Raw genomic sequence first — 26,253 nt, 5'->3', positions numbered from 1 at the left:
TTTGTATTTTGTTATAAGTTATTTTTATTTGTAACAATTCAGTAGGTCCAAATATTTTTATTATTTATTTTTTTATATTACATATTGATAAATATGGCGTTTTATAAATAAAACAATAAAAATATGTGATTTAATGAACATTTAATAAATTATTATATTTAGTAAAAAATATAGAGCAAAAATAGCTAAAAGTAAAATGGGTTAAATATAAATTGTAAAAAAAATGTAATTACTCCTATTCTATAATAAACTTTTACAAAAATAATGAAAGTAGTACTCAGTGTACGTACTGAATTGTAGATAGTAGAGACACTCTTTTAGGTTAATAAGATCAAATACTTATAATTAAAAATGTTTCTCATGGTATTTCATTATTAAGAATACAATATAAATTAACAAGGCAGTAAGCAAATTCTTAAGCACCATTGATATGAATTCCATAAATATATATTAAACATATAAAAAAGTACAAAGTATTTTATAAAAAAATATACGTCATTAATTGTATAAATATGCAAAGTACCTTATTTCATAGGTTATGCAACTAAAGATTTGTAAGCAAAGTAGTTATACTTAGTATATTTTATTTGGTCCCAGCAACCATATGTATTTTTAAACTTATAGAATTTTATGAAAATAACTTGCTACTGAGTATTATAATTACGAATAATATCTTCTTATTTCTGCTAAAATAACTTCATAGCTTGACTCATCAATAATAATAAATCTTTTTGCTCGCCTACTGAAATAATAAATATCTCCTGTATAAATATCAAACCACAGTGCATGAATGTGCAAGTCGTGTTTTTCTAATCGTTTTTTCAACATTCCGTATGAGGCGATGTTTTGAAGTTGTTGTAGAGTATTCACCTAAAAACGAGAAATAGGTAAACATTTTCTAAATATTCTATCAATATTTTTAATTAGACAAATGTTTGGTTTTCCAATGAACTTGCTACTTTAAAATTATGTATTATTGAATTTACCTGAGATAGCTTATCTTCAATACAAAATCTATTTTCAGGGTCGATGTATGCCACAAATTTTCTTTGTGGTGTTTCACCAGTAAAAAGCATTGGCTTCTCAAAATCACCTTTAATATCTAAGAACTTATTTAAACTTGTTTTTCCATGTGTACAAAGCCATGATTTTAGTGGGGAGATTCTTCTTTGTTCCTGATATTGAAAAAAAAAAAGTTTTATACTTGTACTATCTTTATATGAATTTAAAAAATATATAAGGACTCACAAGATTGGATTCCTTGTCACTTTTTAATTTGTATAATAGATTCATTGCTTTACAATCGCTATGGCCACAAACTATAACATGTTTTATATCATTTATAATACAACTAAGTTCTAGCCCGGCAGGTTCGCAACTCGTCATTTCATCTACGAAATGCTCGGAGTGTGGTATGAGATTCCCTGCGTTCCTTACTGAAAAACAAATATAGTTTGATACAGTACCAGTCTAGTTTTATGTAAAACGCTTGTTATTACTTATATGTATAAAAATAAAAGTATGTTTTACTACGTACCCACAAACATATCGCCCACAGAAGTTTCTGTAAATCTAGTTGGAATCATTCGACTGTCCATACATGTATAGAATATAGCCTTTGGCTAAAATCATACAAGAGTGAGAATATTTTGCTTTTAATAATATTTTCTTAGTTTATTTTACATACATTTGGGTTATGCCAGTTGTTTCTGGCAATGTTTTTACGTTTTATATTTTGTGGCTACTTTTATTTTCTATCTGTGTTGGCAAATGTCAACTGTCATGGTGTCATAACAATACATTTTAAGCGCTAATAATAACTATATTTATCTTAAAAAGTCCATATTTTAAACAGTTAAGCCAATAATTAATCAGAGTTCTTTAAAAAATTTTAAAAGAATATTAAAGGTTAGTTGAGACAACTTACCACAGGATTGTCTTTGACTTCTTGAAATTGTTTCACCATGCTCGCTCTATCCAAAACACGATATCTCATTATGCCTCGTAAAATTCGATCCATTATTTGAATATAATTAGCCTATCTAGGCTAAAATTACGCCGTAAATTAATAAGTCCGAGCATGTGTATTGTCGCTACGTTTGACACTTCTGACCTTCATTAGGCAAGCTTATCGCGGTCACTATACTCGCATAAGTAAAGAATTTTAATTCAAATGCGAGTTCATGCTACGTTTAAAGATATGCGATTTATGTAATAGATGTGGAAAAATAGATTTGATGATAACAAATATTGTATAGGTGGTAAAAAAATATAATTGGGACTTTACACTTAATGTATGTGAAAATAAATATAAAGAATCTAATATGTTTTTAAAGCATATTTTTTTAAATTTCATATAGATGAATGCAGATAGCATCATTGGTGATGGAGCTAAACAAGAGAAAACAGTTCCTACACTTCCTGTGAATCATCGCTTTCTGGAGCCACAAAAAGCTGTAAAAACAATAACTGATATGGCTATTTGGGAAAAGTCTGAAGCTTATATGGAATACACAGGTTTTATTGCTACTTTAAATGAATCAATTAAAGGAAAACCTCTTTCAGTTGATTGCAAGATCTCGAGCAATGTGACAAAAATAGTTGATCTGCTTCATAAATTTGAAAAAATTATTGATGAATTTCCACCAGTTGAACAACCACAAAGATTTGGAAATTCTGCATTTCAAGACTGGTTAGCAAAAATAAAACAGATTTCTACACAGTTTCTCCAAGAAGCATTAGACATTCAACTGCATTTAGCTATTGCAGAAATAAAAGTGTATTTAGAAGAGAGTTTTGGTAATGCCACAAGGATTGATTACGGCACAGGTCATGAAATGTCATTTATTATGTTTCTTTGCTGTCTTTATAAAATTGGATATTTGGATACTGAAGATAATGTAGCTACTGTATTTTTAATATTTAATAAATATCTTCAAATTGCAAGAAAATTACAACAGACTTATAGAATGGAGCCAGCCGGAAGCCATGGTGTTTGGAGTTTGGATGACTATCAATTTGTTCCATTTATTTGGGGAAGTTCTCAACTTGTAGATCAACCTAGAATATATCCTCCCGGTAAATTTTTAGAAGATGATATAATTGACAAATATTCAGATGAATATATGTTCCTTTCATGTATTAAATATATTAAGGAAGTAAAAAAGGGACCATTTGCTGAGCATTCTAATCAATTATGGAGTATTAGTGCTGTTGGATCTTGGGCTAAAATTAACCAGGGCTTAATAAAAATGTACAAAAAGGAAGTACTTGCTAAGTTCCCAGTCATACAGCATGTACTGTTTGGATCTCTTCTACCTATCCGTAGATTCTCAATTCAACACTAAAGTAATATATTTATTTAAAGTATCCATTTATAATAATTTATAATTCTCAACATAAGTAATTATTTTATGTGTTTATGCATATTTTTTACATATAAATATTTAGACAAATAAACTCAGTATTATAAAGAAATTTGCATATTATAAAAATTTATGTATGTTATATTGATTTAAATCAAATTGTCAAATGTGATATTAAACTAGATAAAGTATTGTGTACAATTTTACTTTTTTTTTCTTATAATTATGTGTAGGGCTCATGTTGGACTAATTCTGATACATATCATATTTATATTTTAAAATTTCTTTTCATTACATAAAAACTGTTTAATTATTGTTATTATATCAGTGGGACAGCATCTGATAGGTGTTTTTACTTACTTAGATGAATAATTGTATTTTAAATGAAACTCTTTAATCAGATTAAATTAAATTTAGTTATCATGTTCTTCATGCAGGACATGAGAGTTGATGAACTAAGAAAAATTGTGCAAGAATGTGCAGTGTTGTAGATCAAGTCAGAGCTCTCTGGCAATAAAAACTGGGACTAATATCATATATTATAAGAAAAAGAACAATCGCGTATATTTAGCAATATACGTACAATAGAAACTCGATTAACCAGACTAATTGTAGTTATCCGTATATTCGAAAGGATTTCATTGGATAAAGCTAGTAAGACAAGAAACACGTTTGCGCAAGCAAATTCGTAAATTGAGCAGCTATCTACAGCTAACTTAGCAGTAAGCAGAAAAATCTGGTGCCCACCACAAAAATTTTACAAACAAAAAATTTTCCTTTAAAACTTTTACTTCAAAAGTCCGGCTTGCATAGAAAATTAATTCAAAGTACATCAATAACAGTACATATTTTGTTTTTTTAGTTTAACTTACTCCAATATAAATATTATTGGTGTAGCTAAAATATAATATTTAATTATTTAGAGTTTTACTTAATTATGTTTTTAAAACAATATTATAAAAATGTTTAGCCCTACCTAACTAGTTTGAATTAACTAGAGCTATGACGTCAGAATATGGCGCAAAGTCCATTTTGTTCTTATTTGAATAGCAATTAGCATTACAGTTTTTGCTTTTTGACGGAATTTATTTCTCCGTATCTGTCCCGGCCTGTATTTTTATATATTAAAATAAGTAATAAATATTTCAGGATAAGGCTGATAAATCCAAAAATCATACATATAATGTTTCGCAGTCAAACACTGCCTTTTATTTAATAAATAAAGCTAACACAACATCTTCTTGTGCATCCTCTCCTAATAAAAATAAGAAAGTTTTTATAACTCTTTTATATTTTTATTAAAAGAGTAAGAATAACAGAACTATTTTTACATATAATAATATACAATCAAAATATATTATACGATGTAAATATTTTTCACAAAATTACAAAAATATACGACAGTACCTCCAATTTATTGTCAGTATTTGCAGTTACTTTTTTTGCTATCTCTTCAACATTTTTTTTAATTGTCGTTTAGTAATCTGATATGGCTATATTAAACATTGCCTATGATAATATTATAATATTGTATCTATTATCACATGATAACAAAGATGTAATAAATAATTAGACATAATTTATTCGAAAAGTGGAAAATGCTTTGATGTAACTTAATTTCTACTTTGTAAATATTATTTTAAAGTGATTTTAAAATACAAAACAAATCCATGCTCACTTCAATATGCAATAGTGTTAAAAAAAAAACTAGGTATTCCTTAATATGCATATATCACCACATTAGTTGGCTTTATTTTTATTTATTTAGCATAAATTAGGAAATCAAGAATCTCATTCTGCACTTCTTGTATCATTTAAAATTTAAGTGTTAATTTCTAAGATGTTTCTTTAGTATCTCCAACTGACTTCTACATCACGTGTAACACGTAAAAGCGTTTATTTCTTCTGCCTTTAACTGTGCTCAGGACGGTGCCGTTGTGCCTTACATGAAATTATCTTGTATAGTTCAATAAACGCAAATCATTCCAATTAATTAAGCTTTGGAAATAATCTAATAATACAGCTTTACTCTAAAAGTAATTCTAAAACATATGACTTAGTGCTCGTTACTGGGTAGGACACTACTGCTAATTGCTTTGGGTTTGTTGAAATGGTTGTTATAGAGAGTGTAAGCCATGCCAGCGGTGAGCGCGCCCACTACGAGGCCCTGTGAAATGACACGGAACTGCATGAGGTAGACGCTGGTGCTCATCTTTCCTCTGTTCTTGTATGCGTAGGCGCCATAGCCGACAGCAGTTGCCAGGCCAGCCAATCCTATTGAAAAAAAGAAATATATTAATTTCTCTGATCTGATAGAACAAAGCGCACTGTCTCTAAACTAGATGGAAAGTGGACAATCAAAATGTCCTAACAATAAATTCATCAATCATTATCTTTCCTGCTATACTTATGTGGGAGGTGCGTGTTAAATCTATTGTTATTAAACATTTTATTATAAAATCGTATAATATGTCATAATTGTAGTTAATTACGTTTAAGAGGAAATATCAAGGCGACAAGGACGTTCATGATTGTAAGCATTACGCCTGCACGTGACCGATGTAATCTATTTTTGTTACATATACTTAGTACCTATATGTCAATACTGTGGTCGTGAAATAACGCAAGCTATCGTTAAAACAGCCGTACAGGAGTTCCTATTAAAATCTTATTTCCTATTAAAACCTCCAAAGTTCCCGCAAAATAAAACGTCTTTGCTATTCTTCAGTGAATTTATGTAATAATTCTTACAAAATATGTTTGTTATTTATAATAATATAATAAACTATTATAAATAGAGGCCATCGACGCGCTGTGGGGCAGCGTCTTATTGTAAACGTAATAGTTGTAGTTCCTATCCACATTCGCGGATATGAATTATTTTCATTTCTCATTCTGGAGTATCTTCATAAAGTACACATAACATGTCTTCATTACTTTTAACTAATAACAGTTTATATCACTCAACCAGCAAGCCCGCCAAATGTATTTGTTTAAAATAGTATTCCTATGTAAGCAAATTTGTAATGTAAATACTTAAATACAATTTGTTTGCCGTTATACATTTACGCAGCCGCTATAATTTTTTTATAAATGAAAAATAATTTTATGTTTTATGCATTTAAAAATTTCCATAGTTTATCCGCGAGCAAAGCGTTTCCTGTGGACAAATTATACTCGTATATCTATTTGCCTGGAAATTCCTTGCACTAAACGGAATTCCCAAAGTACTAAAATTAACAACTCGAGCCAAGCTCCAACAATAAATACTAACATTAAATTATACTTATATAGAGGCCAGTAGTGGCGCAGGGGCAAAATTGTGTGACTAAACGCGACTGGTCGTGGGTTCGATCCCGACTCGGTTAAATAAAATATTTATTTAAAATGTATATTTTCATTTCTTCGCTCTGGTGTCGAGGCAAAGCGCGGCGTAGAGTTCCGCCACTCCATAATACGGCGGAAAATGTGGAACGGAGTGACTTAACACTAACTGCAGGATATATACAGCGTGAAGTTGATTTAATTTTTATTTAATTACCTATAATTTGTTTAATAGAAGAAAGTTTGCGTTAAACGATACGTGTTACAATATTATTGTATTACATTTGCAAGTAAGAACCAAGAGTTCTTGAGTTATTGACTTTTTCATATGTACACATTGCGCGCTTGGTAATAAACGCGTTCAGTCAAGACCCCCCATTTACAACGATTGCGTCATCATTACTCTAAAGTTTTATATTATATAAATAATAATAAAATCCAAATGCTATATACTTCTATCAATCCGAGATTACCTAACTGATGGCTTTTAGCGATAGCCGGCTTGTACGTTTTTCCTTATCAAAATGTGTTTAATAAAGTACTTATATTTATATAGAACTAGTGTAGCGTTGTAATGTTTCAATCAACTCTAAATTGTATCAATATAATACCATCAGTAGCTAATCTATAATTTTCATGACGTCAGTATGACTTTAACAGGAAAAATATTAATAATATTCAGGTATAAGAATGCGAAGTAAAAAGGTGTAGGTACAAGATAATTATAAAATTCAACTCACCAACTACCATGAAAGGAGATTCTTTAGTTTTGCGCGCTAATCTCTCGCCCTGGCTTTCCTCGTGGTATTCAAAAATAGGTTTGTCTTGAGCCATTTTTGTATCTGTAAAATCCAAATTAATGTTATTAAGTAACACTCTTATTCAAATATACTAAAAGTAAAGTATTTAATGTTCTATTGTATTTTATTATATATGTAGATATGACACACGTTCCTACGGCGTTTTCCAAGAAAGGTTATGCAATTAGTTAACAAAATACAAGGCAAGACCAGACTACACCATTAAAGCCACTTAAAATGGCCGCACAAATTTAAAAATGTTTCGTAGGTACTTAAATGTTACTTGAATAACTTTACGAGCGAAGGCTATTAGCCATTACAGTTATATAATAGACTAGAGTAGAACCTAGAAACACTTTTCGATCGATAGTGCACCCATAAATCAACTATACCAACTTCAATTAATAATTAATTTGAACGTGCAACAGAACAGATCAATGATTTAATTGATCCAGGTGTAACAGCAGCTGTAAGTTACAATTTCATATATCAAGCTATAGGAAGCTATAGGTAGGTATATACCTATCAGAACAATGATTTTGCTGATCCGGAGTGTAAAACACCAGTTGCAAGTTATAACTAATTTCATTATAAATTGAAGCCCACATCCTATATCCATATAAAATATATATTAATAATTTAATAATAAGAATTAAAACTCACTGTAATATGAAGTTCAAAGTCAATAGACTGGAGTTATCACCTTCAGACACGACAAGATATCACTGAATGAATTGAATTGACACAACTCGAGCTCGATATACGTCCGCGAGGCAGTCGTGTACCGTGTGAAATAAAAAGGAAACTTCCCACCCGTGGTTATAGCAAATTTTATCGGATGACGCAAGCCGTGTGTAATACTGCGCGTCTGAGGAATAAACTTGCATTAATATGAAATGTACGTTTGGCCGCTTTTTTTAATAAAGATTGGTTAATGTTTGTATTGCTGCCGCTATAAATAATCTGTCAAGTCGAGCGGGAAACAAAGAACTGTCGTACCATCCTTTTTTGGGTCCCTTCTGACATAATTAAGAACGTCTGGATAGAATTACAGTTAATAAATTCATCATATTACTAAGTTATAAAAACTCCAAAATGTCAAACTCATATATTTCCGATGTTATGGGAAAGCAAAGTTTTAATTTTTCGACACTGATTCACTCATTCACTGATTATCAAAATAGAACTTCCCATACTTAGACCAAGAGAGCTGATATCAAACAATATCAAATATAGGAATAACGAAGATCTGGAGTACCTGGTGACCCTAGTGAGAAACTGTAACTACCCAAGCTATTATACCTAGATATTGGCATACTTTAAAGAATTTATTGGGCGTGTTGGGTCTCTTCTTTTGATGTATAAAAATTTAAGGTTTGGAGTATCTGATGAAGACCCCTAAGAACTTGGCTAAACTATGAAAGTGCAGCGAATCAGGAAATATAAAAAAATACGTTAAATATAAACATTCCTCAAAATGGACAATCAAACCCACAACTATTCCGACTACAGGCACCTGGCAACTAAGCTACGGCGGCGCCTATGACCCTCAAAATCCAAATATTTATCCGAACATGAGATTGGCATCATTCCAATGCCGGCTTATGTTTATAATATGCATTATATACTTTCATTTCTGCGAAGCTCGGCGCTCGTCCATGGGAATACCCCGTACGTAATATAATTAGCAATGTCGTCTGCATTCGGTAGTTCATTTGTAACGGGAAAACGTGTGAGTCATCGAGGTTATTTTATCAATATATTACATATATAAAACATAACTGCGATAGTTGCAAAATTGCTTGACGATTTAAAAAAATGTGTAACTTAAAAATGTTATTGAATTACTTAATAATGTTTTTAATATTAAACCATATGCTATTGCATCTTTCGTGATAGGACTTGTGAATTTAGCTTGAGATGAAGCTGTTACATTATGATATACCTTTATTATGCAAAGAATAAATTTTACATTTTTAAATATAAGTTATTATAAAAAATAAATACATTTAAAAATATAATTTAGCTTGAGACGGAGCTGTTACATTTCTTATTATAACACCAATTGCCAAATTAAAAATGTCGTCATCTTTAAGCACTAGTCAGTGAAGGTCAAAGTCATACTCGAATACGTAATAATACTGCCTACGTATTATTAACTGACGAGTACAGACTCGCTCGCTGTTTCGCATGCTTTACTTTCGTGATATTCTACATTGGTACAACTTTCTTATATATTCACCGATAAAAGAAACACTAAATGTTAAGTGAAAATTGCCAAAATACAATAGTGAAAACGATATTTAAATCGGTGAAGCAGTTTCTGATTTTTTGAGATTAGCGTGCACAGACAAACAGACAGATAAAACAATGTTATGGATTCTATTTATTACTTTGATAATTAAAAAATAGATTTTCTTACATATCTTCCGTATACAGATAGCGACCAGTTACAATTTTATTATATGTGTAGATGAGGAAAACCTTTACAATAAATAATTCAGATGTGATTTTTATAATGATATAACAGTAGCTCCGTTAAAATCTCTTTATATCCAATATTATTGTCAGAAGAGAAATGAATTTTAGTGTGTAATGTCTCTTTATTAATTTTTAAATGTTAGGTATGGTATATTTAATTCTCCATATAAAAAAGACAATTGTGGCGTCGTGGAATGTGGAACGTTTCACTGTGACCGCAATAGTTGTGACTTGTGGGTTGGATTTCACTCGGGCTAATGACCTATTATCATTTCCCCACTTTGATAAGGCAACCTGCGGCGTTGAGCTTTGCCACTCAACACGCAATATTTCAGACATTGTGGGCGGAAAGTAGAGAATGGATTGTCTTGATTCTTACTTTCTTAATATCTTTTCCAACTTCACAATCCGTATCCCACTTTTCACTATTTTTTCTCGAGACATTGCGTGTTGATTGGCGGAATTCAACGTGGCGCTTCTTAAATAATAATTCATTTTACTAAGTGGGAATTAAACCCACAATCACATCATACGGTTGTGCTCCTGCGCCACGACGGCCGCTAACAATCTTTTGTCTATAGCCATGCACTAGCGGCGTTAGCGGGCGAGCGGGCGAGGCTGGGCAAACGGCCAGGGGCGCCGGATAAAAAGGGCGCCGTAGAAGCCCGTTTAGGGCGCTTTGCGCAAAGATGTCTCCTCGCTGCAATGGCGTAGCTAGGGTATTTGCTGCCCGGTGCGGCTTATGGGACTTGATGCCGTTTAAAATGGTCTAAGATCTAAAAAAAAAACAAAGTGATTGTCGACTTTGATATATAAAAAAAAAAAGTGATCGTCGACTTTGATATCTAAAAAAAAAAACAAAGTGATCGTCGACTTTGATATCTAAGTGATCGTCGACTTGGTGCCCCTTTCCTTTTGATGCCCTTTAAAATAGTCGAAGATCTAAAAAAAAAAACAAAGTGATCTTAACAACTTTGAAATAAAATTGCAGAAAACATAGACTTTGAATGCCTAATAAAAGAGTTCGCAGATAGAAAGGGTATAAGAAGTGAAATTTTGTTAGTTTTTTTCATTATTTTTTTTTTAAATAGATGGTTATTTCGTTGTACCCATTCCCTTTTTTGTATGTTATTGAATTGTAGTTAGGGGGGCTCCGAAAATATTTCGCCCAGGGCGCCGGTAGTGCTAAGACCGGTACTGTAGCCATGAGCGTAGGACGGGGAGGAGTCGGGTGAGCCGTGCCCACCCCTGAAGCGTAAAGCTACAATAGACAAGATTTAAATAATAGATTCAATGTTCCATATAGGCACTCCCATGACATTTAAAGTTAGGAAAACTATTTCATATTTACTACACAAATATTCCAGATATATCAACTGGTAATAAAATTTGTCAGATAATTCTTAAAAAGTCTTAAAGTTAAAAAAATATCTAAAGGGATATAAAAATGGTCACGGAAGACAAAACATAATGAATGACTGTCAATTTTATAGTCTATCGTTTATCTTATTATCTCTGAATATAGAAAAAAAACCAACTTATCTATTCAATCGCATTCAGGCATACATTTTTTTAGATAAAAAATATTAATAAAAGATAAACTGTTGCTAGTACATGCTGAGAGTCAATATCGTTATGCATGGTGTAGAATTCATTTATGTTATAACTGTAGATGGAATGTTATTTGTTTTAGATTCATCTATCTATATTGAATTATTTTTACGAATCTAATTTGTATAAAGTAATCATGTAATTAGGACGTATCTGTAAAGGTTATAGTGGTATATTATAATTTAAAATATTTAAAATCATTTTTTTTTACTGGGTCCCTTCGGTCTATCCCGATACGACGATAAAAAATAGTCTAATCAAAATGTGGTTCACTATTTTATGATGACAGTGATGAACGCGACTAGTTGTGGGTTCAATCCCCACTCAAGAAATGAAATATTTATTTAAATTTATATTTCCATTTCTTCACTCTGGTATCGAGGCAGTGTGGTGTTGAGTACCGCCACTCAACACGCAATGCCTCCAGAATTCGGCGGAAAGTGGAAAACGGAGTGTCTTAACAGTACTGTGATGAAAATTTTAAATATTTAATTCCCAGATTTGATCCCACAACTATCGTTATTACAATCTTGTGCCCCTGGGCCACCACGGCATCTATAAAATATGATTAATAAAAAACACCAAATTTTAGATAATCTATGTATTTTAATATGCCAAAACATGTAACTTTAAACTAAAATAACATTTTCTTATAAAAAACAACAATTTGAAACGTAAAAATAACTTTTTGCCAAATATTATAATTAAACAATTTGAATAGCAATTTTGAATACAATTTTAAACATATTTAAAATCTTCTTGTACACATATGATATGAAATTTTGTTTTAATATAAGAAAGTACTTTATATAGGTACAAGGTAGTTAAAAAGCAATCTATTTAGGTATTTATTCACATTAAATATGTTTGTTGCCTTTTTATATAAAAAAGTCAAAAATGTCATTCTTTCATTTTAAACTCAAATCATTATAGGATGATGAATTTAAAATAAACCAAGTACATTGAATTATATTGTATTTTAATTGTAATTGAATTAAAAAAAAATTGATATGACCAACGTTAATCAAATTGACTTTAGATATTAGTAGATTCATAAGAACATAATCGCAAAGAAATTTATAATTTTAATTTGCAATCATTATTTAATGTGAACAAACTTTTAAAGAATAAGCTATTATACAATAAAACAATTATAGATCACAGATCAAAACTTATGTTTATAATGAATGAATTACTAATTATTATTTGAATGTAGGTGATTTAAAATACCTAAACTTAATTAATATAAAAAATATACTACGGTCAACAAGACTCGGTTGTCCTAGAAGGCTGGGCAGATTTGATTTCAATATTTTTCTCACTTTTGAAAATCTTCTTTGCAAGCGAACAATGCGCGTAATTTCGGAAAATCCTAGCTGTAGGGCGGCCACAACTTGTTGACCATACTATATATAATATTAATTGGATAGTACTACATAATGTTACACAGCAGGTATATTCTCTATATTATTTAAAGAGTACGAAAACTGAAAATATTAATTAAAATATTATAAAATTTAATGAAATTTATATATAACTATTTAGAAATATGGTATGATATAATTCTTAAACTTAATAAACTAAAAATTTAACTAAATACACAAATAGCTACACAAATTAAATAAAAAAATACCAGGTAAATAAATTGTGTAAATTTTTTTTAAGAACTCTTCAATAATCAGACTGTCTTATATTTTTTTGTAAAAATGTTGGGTCACACAATATGTCTACTTCTTAACCTTAAATGAAGCAAAATAATTGTTATATTTGTTAAAGAATTTAAATTTTTAAAGTATGTTGTTTAATGTAAAACATTATGTTGTGGTAATTGTGGTGTATTAAGAAATTACATAAGAGTTATTATTTTTTTATTTTATAATTATATAATCTATGCATGTGGGATTCCCAAAGTTATATAATAATAAATAAATAATTTGAATCAGCATATATCAAATAAAAACGGAAACTAATTGTTTTATCAATATATTACATATATTCAACAATATTTACACTTTGTTCCGTAAAATTTTAATGATATTAAAAAAAATAAAATACAAAATATAGTACGGTCGACGAGTTGTGGCGTCGTGAAGTTATGCTTTCTGAACTTTTAAACATTGTGTACTCGGAAAGAAATAATCAAAGTAAGAATATACTTATAGTAAGAAAATGTGTAAGAATTTGATCGTAGTGGGATTTGAACCCGCGCCTCTTTGTATGTGTCTTCCTAAGCGTGGTATAACACCTTAAAAATGTTAAAAAATAAGTAAGAATATTTCTAAAATCAATCTTAGGGCGGCCACAACTCTTCCACCGTACTCTATATAGGTATATACAATACTTATTATACCATGAAAGATATATATTTTTCATGTATGTTATCCCTTTAGCTCGTAAATTACTACATATACATTTATGTAATATAGTACATTTTAAAATGAATATTATCCACCATTTTGAATCGATTTATTTTTCATTTCCTTTCATTGATACTGGCTCGGGGCACTAGAAGAGACTTTTTCTAATTTTTCAAAATGTTTTCTTGCATTTCTTATGTTTATTAAGGTAGCTTCAGATGGTATTTTTGGGTCCGACATTTCTACCATCACATACGTGTTGCTTGTAAAGCCATCTATGAAAGCTGCAAACACACTGTTTCTCACCTGAAATATAAAGGATAATATAAAAAAATTGTATACATTTTGTTGAGTTTAAATTAATTTGAATGTATGATAATATAAGTAATGTTTCATCACATTATTTCAATCATTTCTTTGTGAAAAAAATGTGTTTTTCACTTTCACTTTACACTTGAACCTTAGAAAAATTTGTGTTTTATATTTCACATATTATAAAAGTATTGTGTATCAGCCGGTGTAACAAAACGACGAGTTGACGCCGTAATTGTGTTTATACTGAATTTAATTACACAAAAAGAAACACATAAAAAACCTAATAAAAACATTAAATAAATAGCATACCTCCATACTCTGAAACTGAGCAGCAAGTTTAGAACAAGAAAGTTTAAATTGTTTTACAATATTAGATACTTTTTCAAATCGATGGGCGTCGCGGTGCGGCCGCCGTTGACAATGCGACACTACTAAAAACGTCGCACGCTCGAACAATAACACCTAAAAAGAAAAAAAACTGGTGAAAAACACAAAAAATATATATGTTATTAATATTATATATGTGAGAGCTAGTGAAAATTGTGTGTAGAGAATGGAGTGTCTTAACACTCCTTCTGAATACCTTCCTATATGCCGGATACAGTGTAAAGCTAAATAAAACTAACCTCATCTGCATCAACTATAGCAGCAAACTGTTTGAGTGACGACTCTAGTGCTTTGACATTTGGTATTAATTTGTAGACTATACTAGACCAGGCCCTGGAAATATTACGAAAATATGTTTAATAAATAACGAATATAATTATATAACTAATAGTATTACTAGGAGATTTTAGTTAAATCTTTTGTAATAAACAAAATGAAGCTCTTAAGTCTTTCTATATTTAATTTTAAATCAAACAAGAGCAACAACTTAATGTTAACGTAACAGGTTGTGGATTCCCCACTCAGGAAAATTATTTGATGTTACTGACAATTGAAATTAAAACTTTATTGATTTGACATATATGAAATAATTACTTGTAAAGTGTTTCATCCCATATACTAGTTCTAAAGCAGGTACATTCTAGTGGTTTAGAGAGCCTTTTTAAATCTTCCTCACGAGTTTTGAAAATCTCTTCTCGTCTTTCTTCAGCAACTAGATCCATTTTATGTACTAAACAGAATATTCTGGCTTCTGGAGAGTTCTATAAAAATAAATATTTTATATTTATTTACATTTATATTTTCATTTCTTCGCTCTTGTGTCAAGGCAAAGAGGTCCCAGGTGGGCTAGGTAATAAAATATTAATTAACTAACTTTAGAGTAAACAATACCTGCAAAATGGCTTCAAGACATGATTGATAGTAATGCATATCTTTCTCCATCTCCCTGCTTTCAACATCAAACACATATATCAAGACTTCTACATTTCTGAATATATTATCTCTTTGTGATGCAAAATAATTCTCCATAAACGCCTCCTGACCTCCACAGTCCCATAGATTGAGAACCAAATTACCCAGAAAACGGACATGAGAATGTTCCACATCAACTGAAAGCAAAGAATTAAATTGTTTGAACTACATCTCACTCATCTCAAAATTACACTCAAGTTGAGTAAATAGTAAAATTAAGTTTGTGTTAAGTCTGTTCCCAGCTTTCTTACTAATTGTTGAGACATTGCTAATCAAGTGGCAGAATGTACACACCACACTTTGCCTTGTAAACAGACTGTGGAAATGAAAATAATTCATTCCCCAAATAGAAATCCAGCTTACAAGCATTGTGTTTATACTCAGACACTGTTCAATGGAGCTTAAGCGAATATTTATAGATAAATTACTATTTTATTATTGGTAATCTAAGAATGTAAAAGACTCGAGGTCATCATGAAAATGTATCTAATTAATTGTATCAATTTTAAAATCAAAATATATAATATTTTCATATTTACTTGTAGCACCGAGTCTTCGTGTGTCTCTTGCTATATAATTAGCAAATATTATGGATCTCATACTGGTTTTACCAGATCCACTTTTTCCCATCAAAAGAACCTTAAATAATAAAAAAATATAGTTTTATAATAATTAAAATAATTTAACATTATAATTGTTTTTTGAATAAAACTTTTAGATTACCTTTTTCTTCATGGTGTTATATTAAAATATCTTGTATGGGGATGATCCAACAAATTTTATGATTTTTGTATAAGATCACTTTTCCTTATAATTTGTTATAAATAAGCTAATAAATTTAGGTGGTTCAACAATAAAGCTGTATTAAAATTATAAAAAGTTAATTTTATACATAGTAATCACTGAGGGTGGATAATAAATTTGTGTTACGTTTTTAATTATTGAGAATTGATATCATTACAAAAAAAATGAAATATGACAATTTCTGATTTGACACTTTTGAAGCATCTATGTTGCACTTGTATACAACATACAACTATGATACAAAAAAATAATAAAAAATAGATACGGTATATTTTTCCTAATTAATAAATATAAAATAAAAAATATTTAATATATTGCATATTGAAAAGTATTTAAAAATATTTATAATTTAAGTAAGAAAAAACTAAAAAAACAATAATTGGTCGCAATAGTCGTTCTTATAGCTTTTGCAGGAACAATACAATTTATAAATGTATACCGGTACCGAATAGTATGTAATTTCTATGTTATTATCTATTAATTTTATAAATTATTCTTAAACGAAATCAGAAATGTTTTTATAACTTTTAGAAAATTCCGTGTGGACAGATGACATTGTCTGTCAAAAACATACTGAATAAAAAATCTAAGAACGTGATATTTATAAGCTTGAGACTGCAAATAAAACAAATATGACTGTGTTAAACACCTAGAAAATAAATATATTTGGACTTAAATATGGCGCGTCACAGAAATGTAAGAAATCGAAATTATTCGGATGAATATGACTACGATGATGTGTATGGACATTCTGTTGAAGAAGACAGCTGCTTATCGCCAAGTGATGCAGCTCAGTGGTTGTATGATCGTTCTGGTAATCAAAATGCTATATCAAATTTTTTAGACAGTCGCAACGATATTCAAGAAGAGAATGAAGATCCCGATACTACAGTTCCAGTTTTGGAACGACGGGAGTCTATGGACCTACGCGGCCTAAATTTAAGTGAAGATGATGAAGCAAAACTGATGTCATGTCTCGATGAGCTAAGAAATATTTTAGGAGATACAATACCAGAAAATATTTTAGTGCAATCTGTTTTGAATCATAATTTTAATTACAACAGTGCATTAGATGAAATATTGAATAATAATAAAGGTAAAAATTCTGAAGTGGATATTGCTAAGACAGCTGCACAGCCTGTTCCTGTAATTATTGAACCTAGTAAAGTTCCCAATGTAGTTGACACTACACCTAAAGTTATTACCACAAAAGTAGAACCAAGTAAAATTGGGATTGTCAAAGGCTTTAAATTAGGAGATGAGAATCTTGGAAGTCAGCCTGGAACGCCAAGAGATCAGTCTCCAGCCTCTAGAGAAAGAACTCCTTCTAGGACAGATCAAGTAGATGACAATAAAGTTATTATGAAAGTAAAAGAAAACAAAATTGATCCAAAAGTACAGTACACAAATGAAAGAGGTTCAGAAAAAGACCATTTATATATAGTTGTGATAGGGCATGTGGATGCGGGAAAATCTACTTTGATGGGCCGCCTCCTCTGTGATTTAGGTGAAGTAAGTCAGAGAACATTGCACAAGTATGAACAAGAAAGTAAAAAAGTTGGGAAACAAAGCTTTATGTATGCCTGGGTGTTAGATGAAACTGGTGAGGAAAGATTAAGAGGAATTACAATGGATGTAGGAAAAGCCCAATTTGAGACTAAAACAAAGAAAGTCATTATTCTAGATGCTCCAGGTCACGCAGATTTTATTCCAAATATGATCACAGGTGCGGGGCAAGCTGATGTTGCATTATTAGTAGTGGATGCAACTAGAGGGGAGTTTGAATCAGGTTTTGATCTTGGTGGACAAACAAGGGAACATGCTTTGTTAGTTAGATCACTTGGAGTTAACCAGCTGGCTGTTGCAGTGAACAAATTAGATACAAGCAGTTGGTCTCAAGACAGATTTAATGAAATTATTAAAAAGCTAAAAGTGTTTTTAAAACAAGCGGGGTTTAAAGATTCTGATGTGACTTATGTTCCCTGTTCTGGTATGATTGGTGAGAATTTAGTGAATGCTCCAAAAGAACCTGACTTACTAAAATGGTATCATGGACCTTGCTTGCTTGATGTTATTGACAAATTTAATGTTCCACAGAGACCAGTGTCAAAGCCTTTACGCATGTCAATTAATGATATATTTAAGGGCACTGGCTCAGGATTTTGTGTGGCTGGACGTATTGAAAATGGACTTATTAACAAAGGAGATAAAGTTCTGGTTTGCCCTACAAAAGAAATGGCAGAAGTAAAAAGTTTGAGTATCAATGACTTGGTGAGCAATGTAGCATTTGCTGGTGATCAAGTTAGTGTCACTTTATCAGGAGTAGAGATGCAAAATGTTGCTGTTGGATACATACTAAGTGACCCAATTCAACAAATACCAGTGACTTCACGATTTGAAGCTAGATTGGTGGTTTTTAATGTAAAGGTTCCAATAACAAAAGGTTTTCCTGTACTAATTCACCATCAGTCATTGGTAGAATCTGGTAATATAGTAAAATTAAAGGCATTGTTGAATAAGAGCACAGGAGAGGTGTTGAAAAAGAAGCCTAGGTGCTTAGGCAATAATTCGGTGGCTGTTGTAGACATAGAAGCTAGCAAGCCCATATGTATAGAGAGATATAAGGATGTCAAGGAATTAGGACGAGTCATGTTACGTGTTGCAGGAGTTACTATAGCCGCTGGCCTTGTGACAGATATTATTAGCATTTGATTGATCTGATACGTAGCAAAATAATACAGCTTCTGATATTAATTCTTATTTAATAAATAAAATTTGTGCCCTTCAGGTGCTGAGACATTATTATAAAGAACATGTGAAATATTATTGTACAATAATGTATTGTGCTTTACATAGAAATGGTTATAATTATTGCTAATAATTACTATTTATATCATGCTAATAAATGTTGATATAGTTGTTTGTGACTTTTATTTTAAAAAGAAAAATTTAATATAACTTACATTTTATATTAGTCATTTAATTCTATTCTATTCTATTTGCGTTTGGGTGATTTAATAATTGTTAAAAGTTAAGGAAATGTTTTTAGTCACTTATGATATTCGATTTCTAAAAAGGAGGATAAAAAATTATATATACATAAGTTCTACAGACGTATAGTATCATTTACAATGCTATCAGCATATTACTGTCATAGTTATTTTAATAAAATAAATTAACTCCATTAATTGTGTCATATAAAGTAACCCTTTTCTGGATTGTTTACCTCTTATTCAAGACTACCTGAATAAGGTATTACTTATTTAAAAACTATTTTTTATTAATTTTGCTATAACGTGTGCTATAATTTTGCTATCAATATTGATAATAGATGGCGGTACGATCGTGGCTTAGGGCGAAGTGCAAAAGGAAGACAGGAAGAAGTGGAATATGGACAAATTATACCCATATAAATTGAATTGTAATAGTAATGTTAATAAAAAATACTTTTTGAATTTTATGAACAAAATTAGAAACAGACGCAAAGCAGCGGAGCAAAGGAAATCGATTTGCTTTATTATGTTCTATATAAAAAGTTCACATTTGTTAAATCATTTTGTATAACAAAAAATTGTAATGTTCTTTCTTTTCCTTGTTTCCGTCAGTTTCGCAGCATATTTGACAGCGAATCGGGACGAGTGTCGTGAGTGTAACGAAATTTAATTTCCTTCTCATTTCCCAGTAGAGGCTGTTTTGTTTGTTTGGTAAAATTACTTGTTCCAGCTATGTATGCTCATTATTAATATTACGATTACGATATTTGGGCTTTATAAATAAGACATCTTACGTTAAATTCCGCTTTTGTTTAGTGGTACTAAAAACATGTAAAAAATAATCTGAAATTAAAATAGATGAAATCTAATTTGAAGTCTAAATTGTGTCGTTTTCCTTCTGAAAATACAAACACGTACAATTATCATCTATTTTTATAGTATTAGTGTCGAAAAGTTGATAAAAAAAAACGCCTAGTTAATATTGATAGCAATACAACTAACGAATATTTTAATTTGCATTTATGTAAAGGGTACGTAGGTAGGCTCAATACAGGATGTGTTTATATAATTTTGAGTATATACTCAACTAAAGAGATTTGCTGGTAGATTGAGCCATTTAAGTATACGTAACACGAGAGACACAATACCTAAAATCCTTGCTACAATGATGATGGCGTCGTTTCTTTGCCTTAAAACTTTCAAAGCTTAAAGTAGCTTACAGTAAGGCGTATATCCCGTGTAAGTCACAGATTTAAAAAAACGTAAAATAAGAAAAATATATGTTAATTTATTTACTTTAGTATTTCGTCTGTATAAGTGGGTGTTTAATTATAAGTAATTTGAAGTAGCTGCAATCAGTCCCATAATATACCAAAATAAATTTAGCATTCAGATTGAAATATCAAAACGTTGCGGCCATTTCCTAAGATTTGTGTATTTAATTATTTGTACCGGTTAAGCTGTAGTTGACGTCGCGATTTATTACCTCCCAACTTATTTATAACATGCTTATTTACAAACAGAAATGTTAATTAGAGCTACTCTACTCTACGTCGACGGTTCAACGTAGAAATTAAAGCGTATTTAATTAACCCTCTCGTGGAACAATATGCTTGAATGTTTGCCGTGCTTACCGAATTTAATGTAATTAAAATTAAAACCCGCCTACATATGAGAAATACGTAGAAAATATATTTCTATTTTATTATGGTATATATTAGGTATGCACAAAGGGTGTGAGTGTAAACACGACGGTTGTGGGTTCAAACCCCACTCGATGAAGTGAAATATGTATTTACGTTTATACTTTCAATTCTTCGCTCTGCTTCTGCCACTCAACACGCAATGCCTCGAGAATTCGGCAGAAAGTGGGGAACGGAGTATCTTAACACTAGGTTCCCTCTGTCTATCCTGCTGTGTGCGGGATACAGCGTGAAGCTGATTTATTAATGCAAGTACATTGTGGACAGATCATAATTATATTTACTCTTTGGTGGCAGACAGGCTACTCGTGGACAACACGGTGACTGATCGACTGTCTGTTAGTGAGGGTCTGTAATATTCATTATTATATTATTCTTATACAGTTATATTCCTCTATAGGTATTTACAGTGTAAGTTTTCTTATTGTTTATTTGTTTTTATAGTTTTTCTAGTAATTTTTTTTTTATCTAAGATTTTGTTATATTTTCATCTATAAGTAATCCTACCTGTGGTAGGGTAAGCAAGGAAAAATATAGTAGGAAATGATATCAATCCGTTTCCCACTTTTCCTTAATTTCGATTTGTTAAATATTAATATATTTAGTATTTTTATAATTAGGTCTACCTTTAGTTTACATTTTTAATAATAAATATTTATTATCTAGATAATGAGATATAATGGGATATGAAGATGCTTTTTTCCCTCTCCCGTTTTTAATGAGCAACCCGCATTTACGTTATACTCGAGAAATATAATACGTACATGGCGGTATTCAATAACGAAAAGAAAATTAAAGTCTCAATAGAAAGCCAATTAAAATTAATTCTAATGTACTTAAAAAGACCCTCCTTTACATAATAAAAATATAATTATCAATGTTTAGCTAATTATGTATTTCACCTAAATTATTTTTATGTTTATTGTAGTTTTTATGACATCCAGTTGCTTAGCGATTATACCTACTTTCTTAAGTGTCTAATCTGAAATTAATATCTTATCCAAATTTTAAATGCTGAATAGCTACGAACAAACAATTATCATCAATAAATAATATATAGGGACCAGTCCTTGTGAGTTCGATTCTCACTCGACGAAATGAAATATTTTCATTTCTTCGCTCTGGTGTTGAGGCTAAGCGCGGTGTTGAGTTCCGCCACAACACACAATACCTTCAGAATTCGACGGAAAATAAAGAACAGAGTGTTTTAACTCTAGGTTCCCTCTGCCTACCCTGATGTGAGCGGGACATAGTGTGAAGCTGTTTTTTTGTTTTTTTTTAAAATAATATCTTGATGACTAAGTATACCCCATGGGTTATAAATATAATAACTCCAAAAATAATACATATATTTTTTTTTATATTAACTAAGACGTAATTCTGTAAAAACACTGTGTACACCACATACAATTATTAATTGGCATGCTGATACTGTCATAATCCAAGCTAGCATGTAGATTGATTAATCAACTTAACAAAGCGGTCCAAGAACTAATTAGTGCCCAGTGTGCTTAAGGCCAGGTATGCACTTAGTAAAGCTTGACCGCCTAATCTCGTAAGGGCACTTTGGGACTCTTAACTCTATTTTGACGTTGTGGACAAGTTTTAACTTGTTCTAACTGCTAAGACTTAATAATTGCTTTCTTTGGCTCGATTCTAGTTAGGTAAGTAGTTAGTTTATATTATACAAGTATAGTTATAGCTGATACCTTCATTTATCATTTCTATTATATGTTTATCCCTAATGGGGGAAAGATACAAAAACGTTTACAATATAAATTGGTATTTTAATGTATAGAATATTATGGTTAATTTCATTTTCATAATAAACTAAGTATTATATACATATATAATGAAATATAATTTGTGCTTAGCGACATTTACTTATCTAGATTAACCTCTCTCGATATGTATGCGGATTTCCCTCTCAGGAATCTAGTTCAGCTCTGGAGATGCTAAATTGAATTAGAAAATGCCATACGAGTATGGCATACATTCAACTTTTATGTTCGAGAATATTTAATTAACACTTTCGAATATATATAATTTTTATCCGCTTCACGCTGTATCCCGTACACAGCAGGGTAGGCAGAGGGAACCTAGTGTTAAGACACTACGTCCCCTATTTTCCGCCAAATCTTGTAGACATTACGTGTTAAGTACGATTCTAAAAGCATACCATATTTAATAATTACAGGATGCTCTGCGAGGTTTTCAAATATAATTCCAATGTTGATGAACGTCAAACTCGCGTCGCCTCAAAAGCGCTACGACAGCGACAGTAACATTCACACTATGACAAGTAAAGTTAGCAAGATGGAATCTATACATTCTCAAGAAACTTCAGACGGCAATTAAGTCTTGACGTGTAAATAGCACTTTAACCAGACTCCCCCATTAACTTCCCATGCACTTCCCAACTTGTGTTTCAGCTTGAATCACTTATCGACGGCTCCGCACTGGAATGCTCTACGTTTACATTATATAGCGATTTACTCGTACCTTCGAAAGTTGTTTCAGGTTGAGCAGAATTGCTTTAACTTTCCTTTTATTGTTATTAGCTTTTACGTTGCCTGCTTTTTGTTTGTCGGTTTATTGATATTGATTATGTATGTAACATTTGCAATTAAATTAATTATATTCGCAAGAAATCGCAGGAAAGTTAGAAGCGAAGAGTGTTCACATTAGGCTTCCTCTACAAATATACGATTTTTTCTAATTAGTTAAAATAATTGGTATTTTCTTTATGATGGGCAAAATTTTTAGTTCTAGCAGTGCTTAAATTTACACAAGAGACAATTATTGAATCGATTATATAGATTTTGGCATTCTTTTCTGACATTATAAAACAGTTAAATATCTCTACATTTCCTATCTCTACCAACGATTTTCACAAATACAAATATCACCAAATATATTACGAAATAAACACCAAGGATGTATTGATTTTGTGATACACAGGTGCTACTTACAAGGACACCTTCATTACTAAGTATTAGAAGACGAAGGAAACAGTAAACAAAGGTGAAGGTGTGCACCAAGTGGGATCTTTTCAATCTCACACGAATAGAGGTGTTACTCAGTAGGGATTTATCTTCATGCATCTTCATTCTTTGTTTCGATTTCAACCGGCAGGTATCCTGTAAACTTTTGTCAGCGAGGCCCTTGTGGCGCAGTGGCGTGTAAATTTACAGTCGCACCGGTTGTGGGTTCGATTCCCACTCGTCAGATTATTATTTATTTATTTTTTATAAATATTTTTATTCCTTCGCTCAGATAATAAGGCATTCTTCAAAGCCAACGTTGAGTTTTGCCACTCAACACGCAATGCTTCTAAAATTTGACGAAAAGAGAGGAATAGTGTCTCAACACTAGGTTTTTTCAAGAATATACTATAATAAATTATGTATATTTGCGTTTTTAAAATAAGCGCTAAAATGTTTTAATCGTAAATTTCTGAAACTCGTAATACTTGTTCTAAGCCTGTTGAATGTTGTGTTCAATTAAAAAAACGACTTAAAATCTCGTTACGAAATTCCGCATATTGCAGTTAATAACGCGAAGTATTTCCTTTCATCTACCTACTTCCATAATGTATAATGATATTACCATTTTTACTTATAAGGATTTTTTTAAAACTTAATGTACTTATTTACCACCTATCCTTTTAAGACTGAAATTTCCAATTTTTGGATTTTTTGTCAAATTGATTTTTTTTTTGTATGTTTAAAAAAAAATTTGAACTTTTTTTATTAATCCTTAGTAAGTAAGTAAGATTTTTACTTCATAGTATTCATAAAAACAAGCACTAATATCTAGTAATAAGTAGTTTTCTTGGGCCGTCTGGCGCAGTGGCACAGCATGTCATTGTAAATCCGACAGTTAAGGGTTGAATTCTCACGGGGATATTATTTATTTAAAATCTTAATTTCCTAATAAGTAAAATAAATATATAAAGGAAAAATAAAAAAGTGTCGACGGTAACATTTGTTTTTTTCACACTCAATTAAGAGATAAAAAACTAATTAAAATGTTACAATTTTATATTTTAAATATTCGTTTAAAGTACCCGCCGTCTTAATAATATAATTTTAATACATCTGTATCTGTAAGTAAACATTTGCAAAATAGAATTTAATTTATCGGAAACTATCTTATCTAAGATATAGTACGAAAACCCATTCTCACCTGATTATTTTGGACAGAAACCTCGTTTCGCTGATACACCACATACATCAGGGAGATCCTCTATCTGCATTAGGTGGCAGGTGATATATCGTGCTCCCAACTGTATTACCGGGGATTCCTTGGCGTAGAAATATCTAAAGCTGTTTATTAAGTAAAATAGTAAGTTTTTTTAGGGTTATTATCTACAGGTCAGTCAATATTATAAGTACTCGTCCAAAATTATACTCTTACAATATATTTTTATTTAAAAACTAATAAAAATGTTTTTAAAGCTTTACAGAATTCTTTAAGAGGCCAGTCGGCGCAGGGGCACAATGAATGGGACTAGTTGTGCGTTCTATTCCCATTCGTGGAAGTGAAATTTTAAATATTTTCATTTCCTCGCTCTGGTACCGAGGTAAAGCGAGTGGCCGAGTCTCCAGAATTCGTCAGAAAATGGGGAACGGAGTATGTTAAAACTAGGTTCCCTCTGCCTACGCTGATGTGTGCGGGATACTGTTTAAAGCTGAAAACTTCATTTACGTCATAATTGTTTTTTACTTAAATTTTTCGGCAAATTATATGATGAAATAATTTAAATATAACATTAATTGAATTGATTGAATCAATATAAAAAAAAACAAAACATCCATAATTTTTCCAATTACACAATTTGAAAATACTGTTACACAACTAATATGTATACTATACAAAAAACAAATCCTTTTAGAATATTTTTCATATCCGAATCCAATTACGATAACGTTTTTAGAGGGTTCAGCCCGCATTTCCGCGTCAAATGCAATTCGGCTCTATCGCTACGTTCCCATGCATGTGAACGTCTCGTCTCTGTCCACTCATGCATCAAGAGACCGCTCGTATTAGTAACAAGGCAATCAGTCTATTACGCAAATTAGATCTGGTTCTTCGTATCATAATTTACCCATATTTATCAATTGCTTTCATTTGTGGCT

General features: G+C 30.9%; 5 protein-coding genes across 7 annotated transcripts; 2 read left to right on the top strand and 3 right to left on the bottom strand.

The window, feature by feature from the left end:
- Positions 1-130: 130 nt before the first annotated feature.
- On the bottom strand, positions 131-2,069 carry CAHbeta (carbonic anhydrase beta). 2 transcript variants are annotated; one of them, XM_085193297.1, is made up of 5 exons: positions 1,928-2,066; positions 1,538-1,709; positions 1,249-1,436; positions 987-1,175; positions 131-870 (listed from the first exon to the last, which is right to left on the bottom strand). In XM_085193297.1, exons 2-5 carry the CDS (start codon positions 1,596-1,598, stop codon positions 661-663), a joined length of 648 nt encoding a protein of 215 aa, XP_085049423.1. In that variant the 5' UTR covers positions 1,599-1,709; positions 1,928-2,066; the 3' UTR covers positions 131-660. The 2 variants fall into 2 exon arrangements, with proteins under 2 accessions (XP_085049423.1, XP_085049422.1); XM_085193296.1 differs by having other exon boundaries at positions 138-870; positions 1,538-1,622; positions 1,928-2,069.
- On the top strand, positions 1,728-5,014 carry LOC146534376 (serine/threonine-protein phosphatase 2A activator-like). Of its 2 annotated transcripts, none has more exons than XM_085193292.1 (2): positions 1,728-1,908; positions 2,361-5,014. In XM_085193292.1, the coding sequence occupies exon 2, from the start codon at positions 2,361-2,363 to the stop codon at positions 3,345-3,347; it is 987 nt and encodes a 328-aa protein (XP_085049418.1). In that variant the 5' UTR covers positions 1,728-1,908; the 3' UTR covers positions 3,348-5,014. The 2 variants fall into 2 exon arrangements, with proteins under 2 accessions (XP_085049418.1, XP_085049419.1); XM_085193293.1 differs by lacking the exon at positions 1,728-1,908 and adding an exon at positions 2,122-2,258.
- Positions 4,547-8,310, bottom strand: LOC146534375 (HIG1 domain family member 1A, mitochondrial-like). Its single transcript, XM_085193298.1, has 3 exons — positions 8,153-8,310; positions 7,430-7,531; positions 4,547-5,639 (listed from the first exon to the last, which is right to left on the bottom strand). Exons 2-3 carry the CDS (start codon positions 7,521-7,523, stop codon positions 5,422-5,424), a joined length of 312 nt encoding a protein of 103 aa, XP_085049424.1. The 5' UTR covers positions 7,524-7,531; positions 8,153-8,310; the 3' UTR covers positions 4,547-5,421.
- A 3,857-nt stretch (positions 8,311-12,167) lies between these two features.
- Positions 12,168-16,674, bottom strand: RagA-B (Ras-related GTP binding A/B). Its single transcript, XM_085193294.1, has 7 exons — positions 16,336-16,674; positions 16,152-16,251; positions 15,532-15,749; positions 15,235-15,401; positions 14,880-14,973; positions 14,563-14,715; positions 12,168-14,244 (listed from the first exon to the last, which is right to left on the bottom strand). The coding sequence occupies exons 1-7, from the start codon at positions 16,345-16,347 to the stop codon at positions 14,065-14,067; spliced, it is 924 nt and encodes a 307-aa protein (XP_085049420.1). The 5' UTR covers positions 16,348-16,674; the 3' UTR covers positions 12,168-14,064.
- A 272-nt stretch (positions 16,675-16,946) lies between these two features.
- HBS1 (translation elongation factor EF-1alpha (GTPase) HBS1) lies at positions 16,947-19,336 on the top strand. Its single transcript, XM_085193291.1, has one exon. The coding sequence runs from the start codon at positions 17,095-17,097 to the stop codon at positions 19,126-19,128; it is 2,034 nt and encodes a 677-aa protein (XP_085049417.1). The 5' UTR covers positions 16,947-17,094; the 3' UTR covers positions 19,129-19,336.
- Positions 19,337-26,253: the final 6,917 nt, after the last annotated feature.

Source organism: Heliconius melpomene, chromosome 11 (assembly GCF_056956725.1).
Source record: "Heliconius melpomene rosina isolate 202511_hmr_F chromosome 11, ASM5695672v1, whole genome shotgun sequence".
Lineage (NCBI taxonomy): Eukaryota > Metazoa > Arthropoda > Insecta > Lepidoptera > Nymphalidae > Heliconius > Heliconius melpomene.
This window is presented reverse-complemented; position numbering and strand designations above follow the sequence as displayed.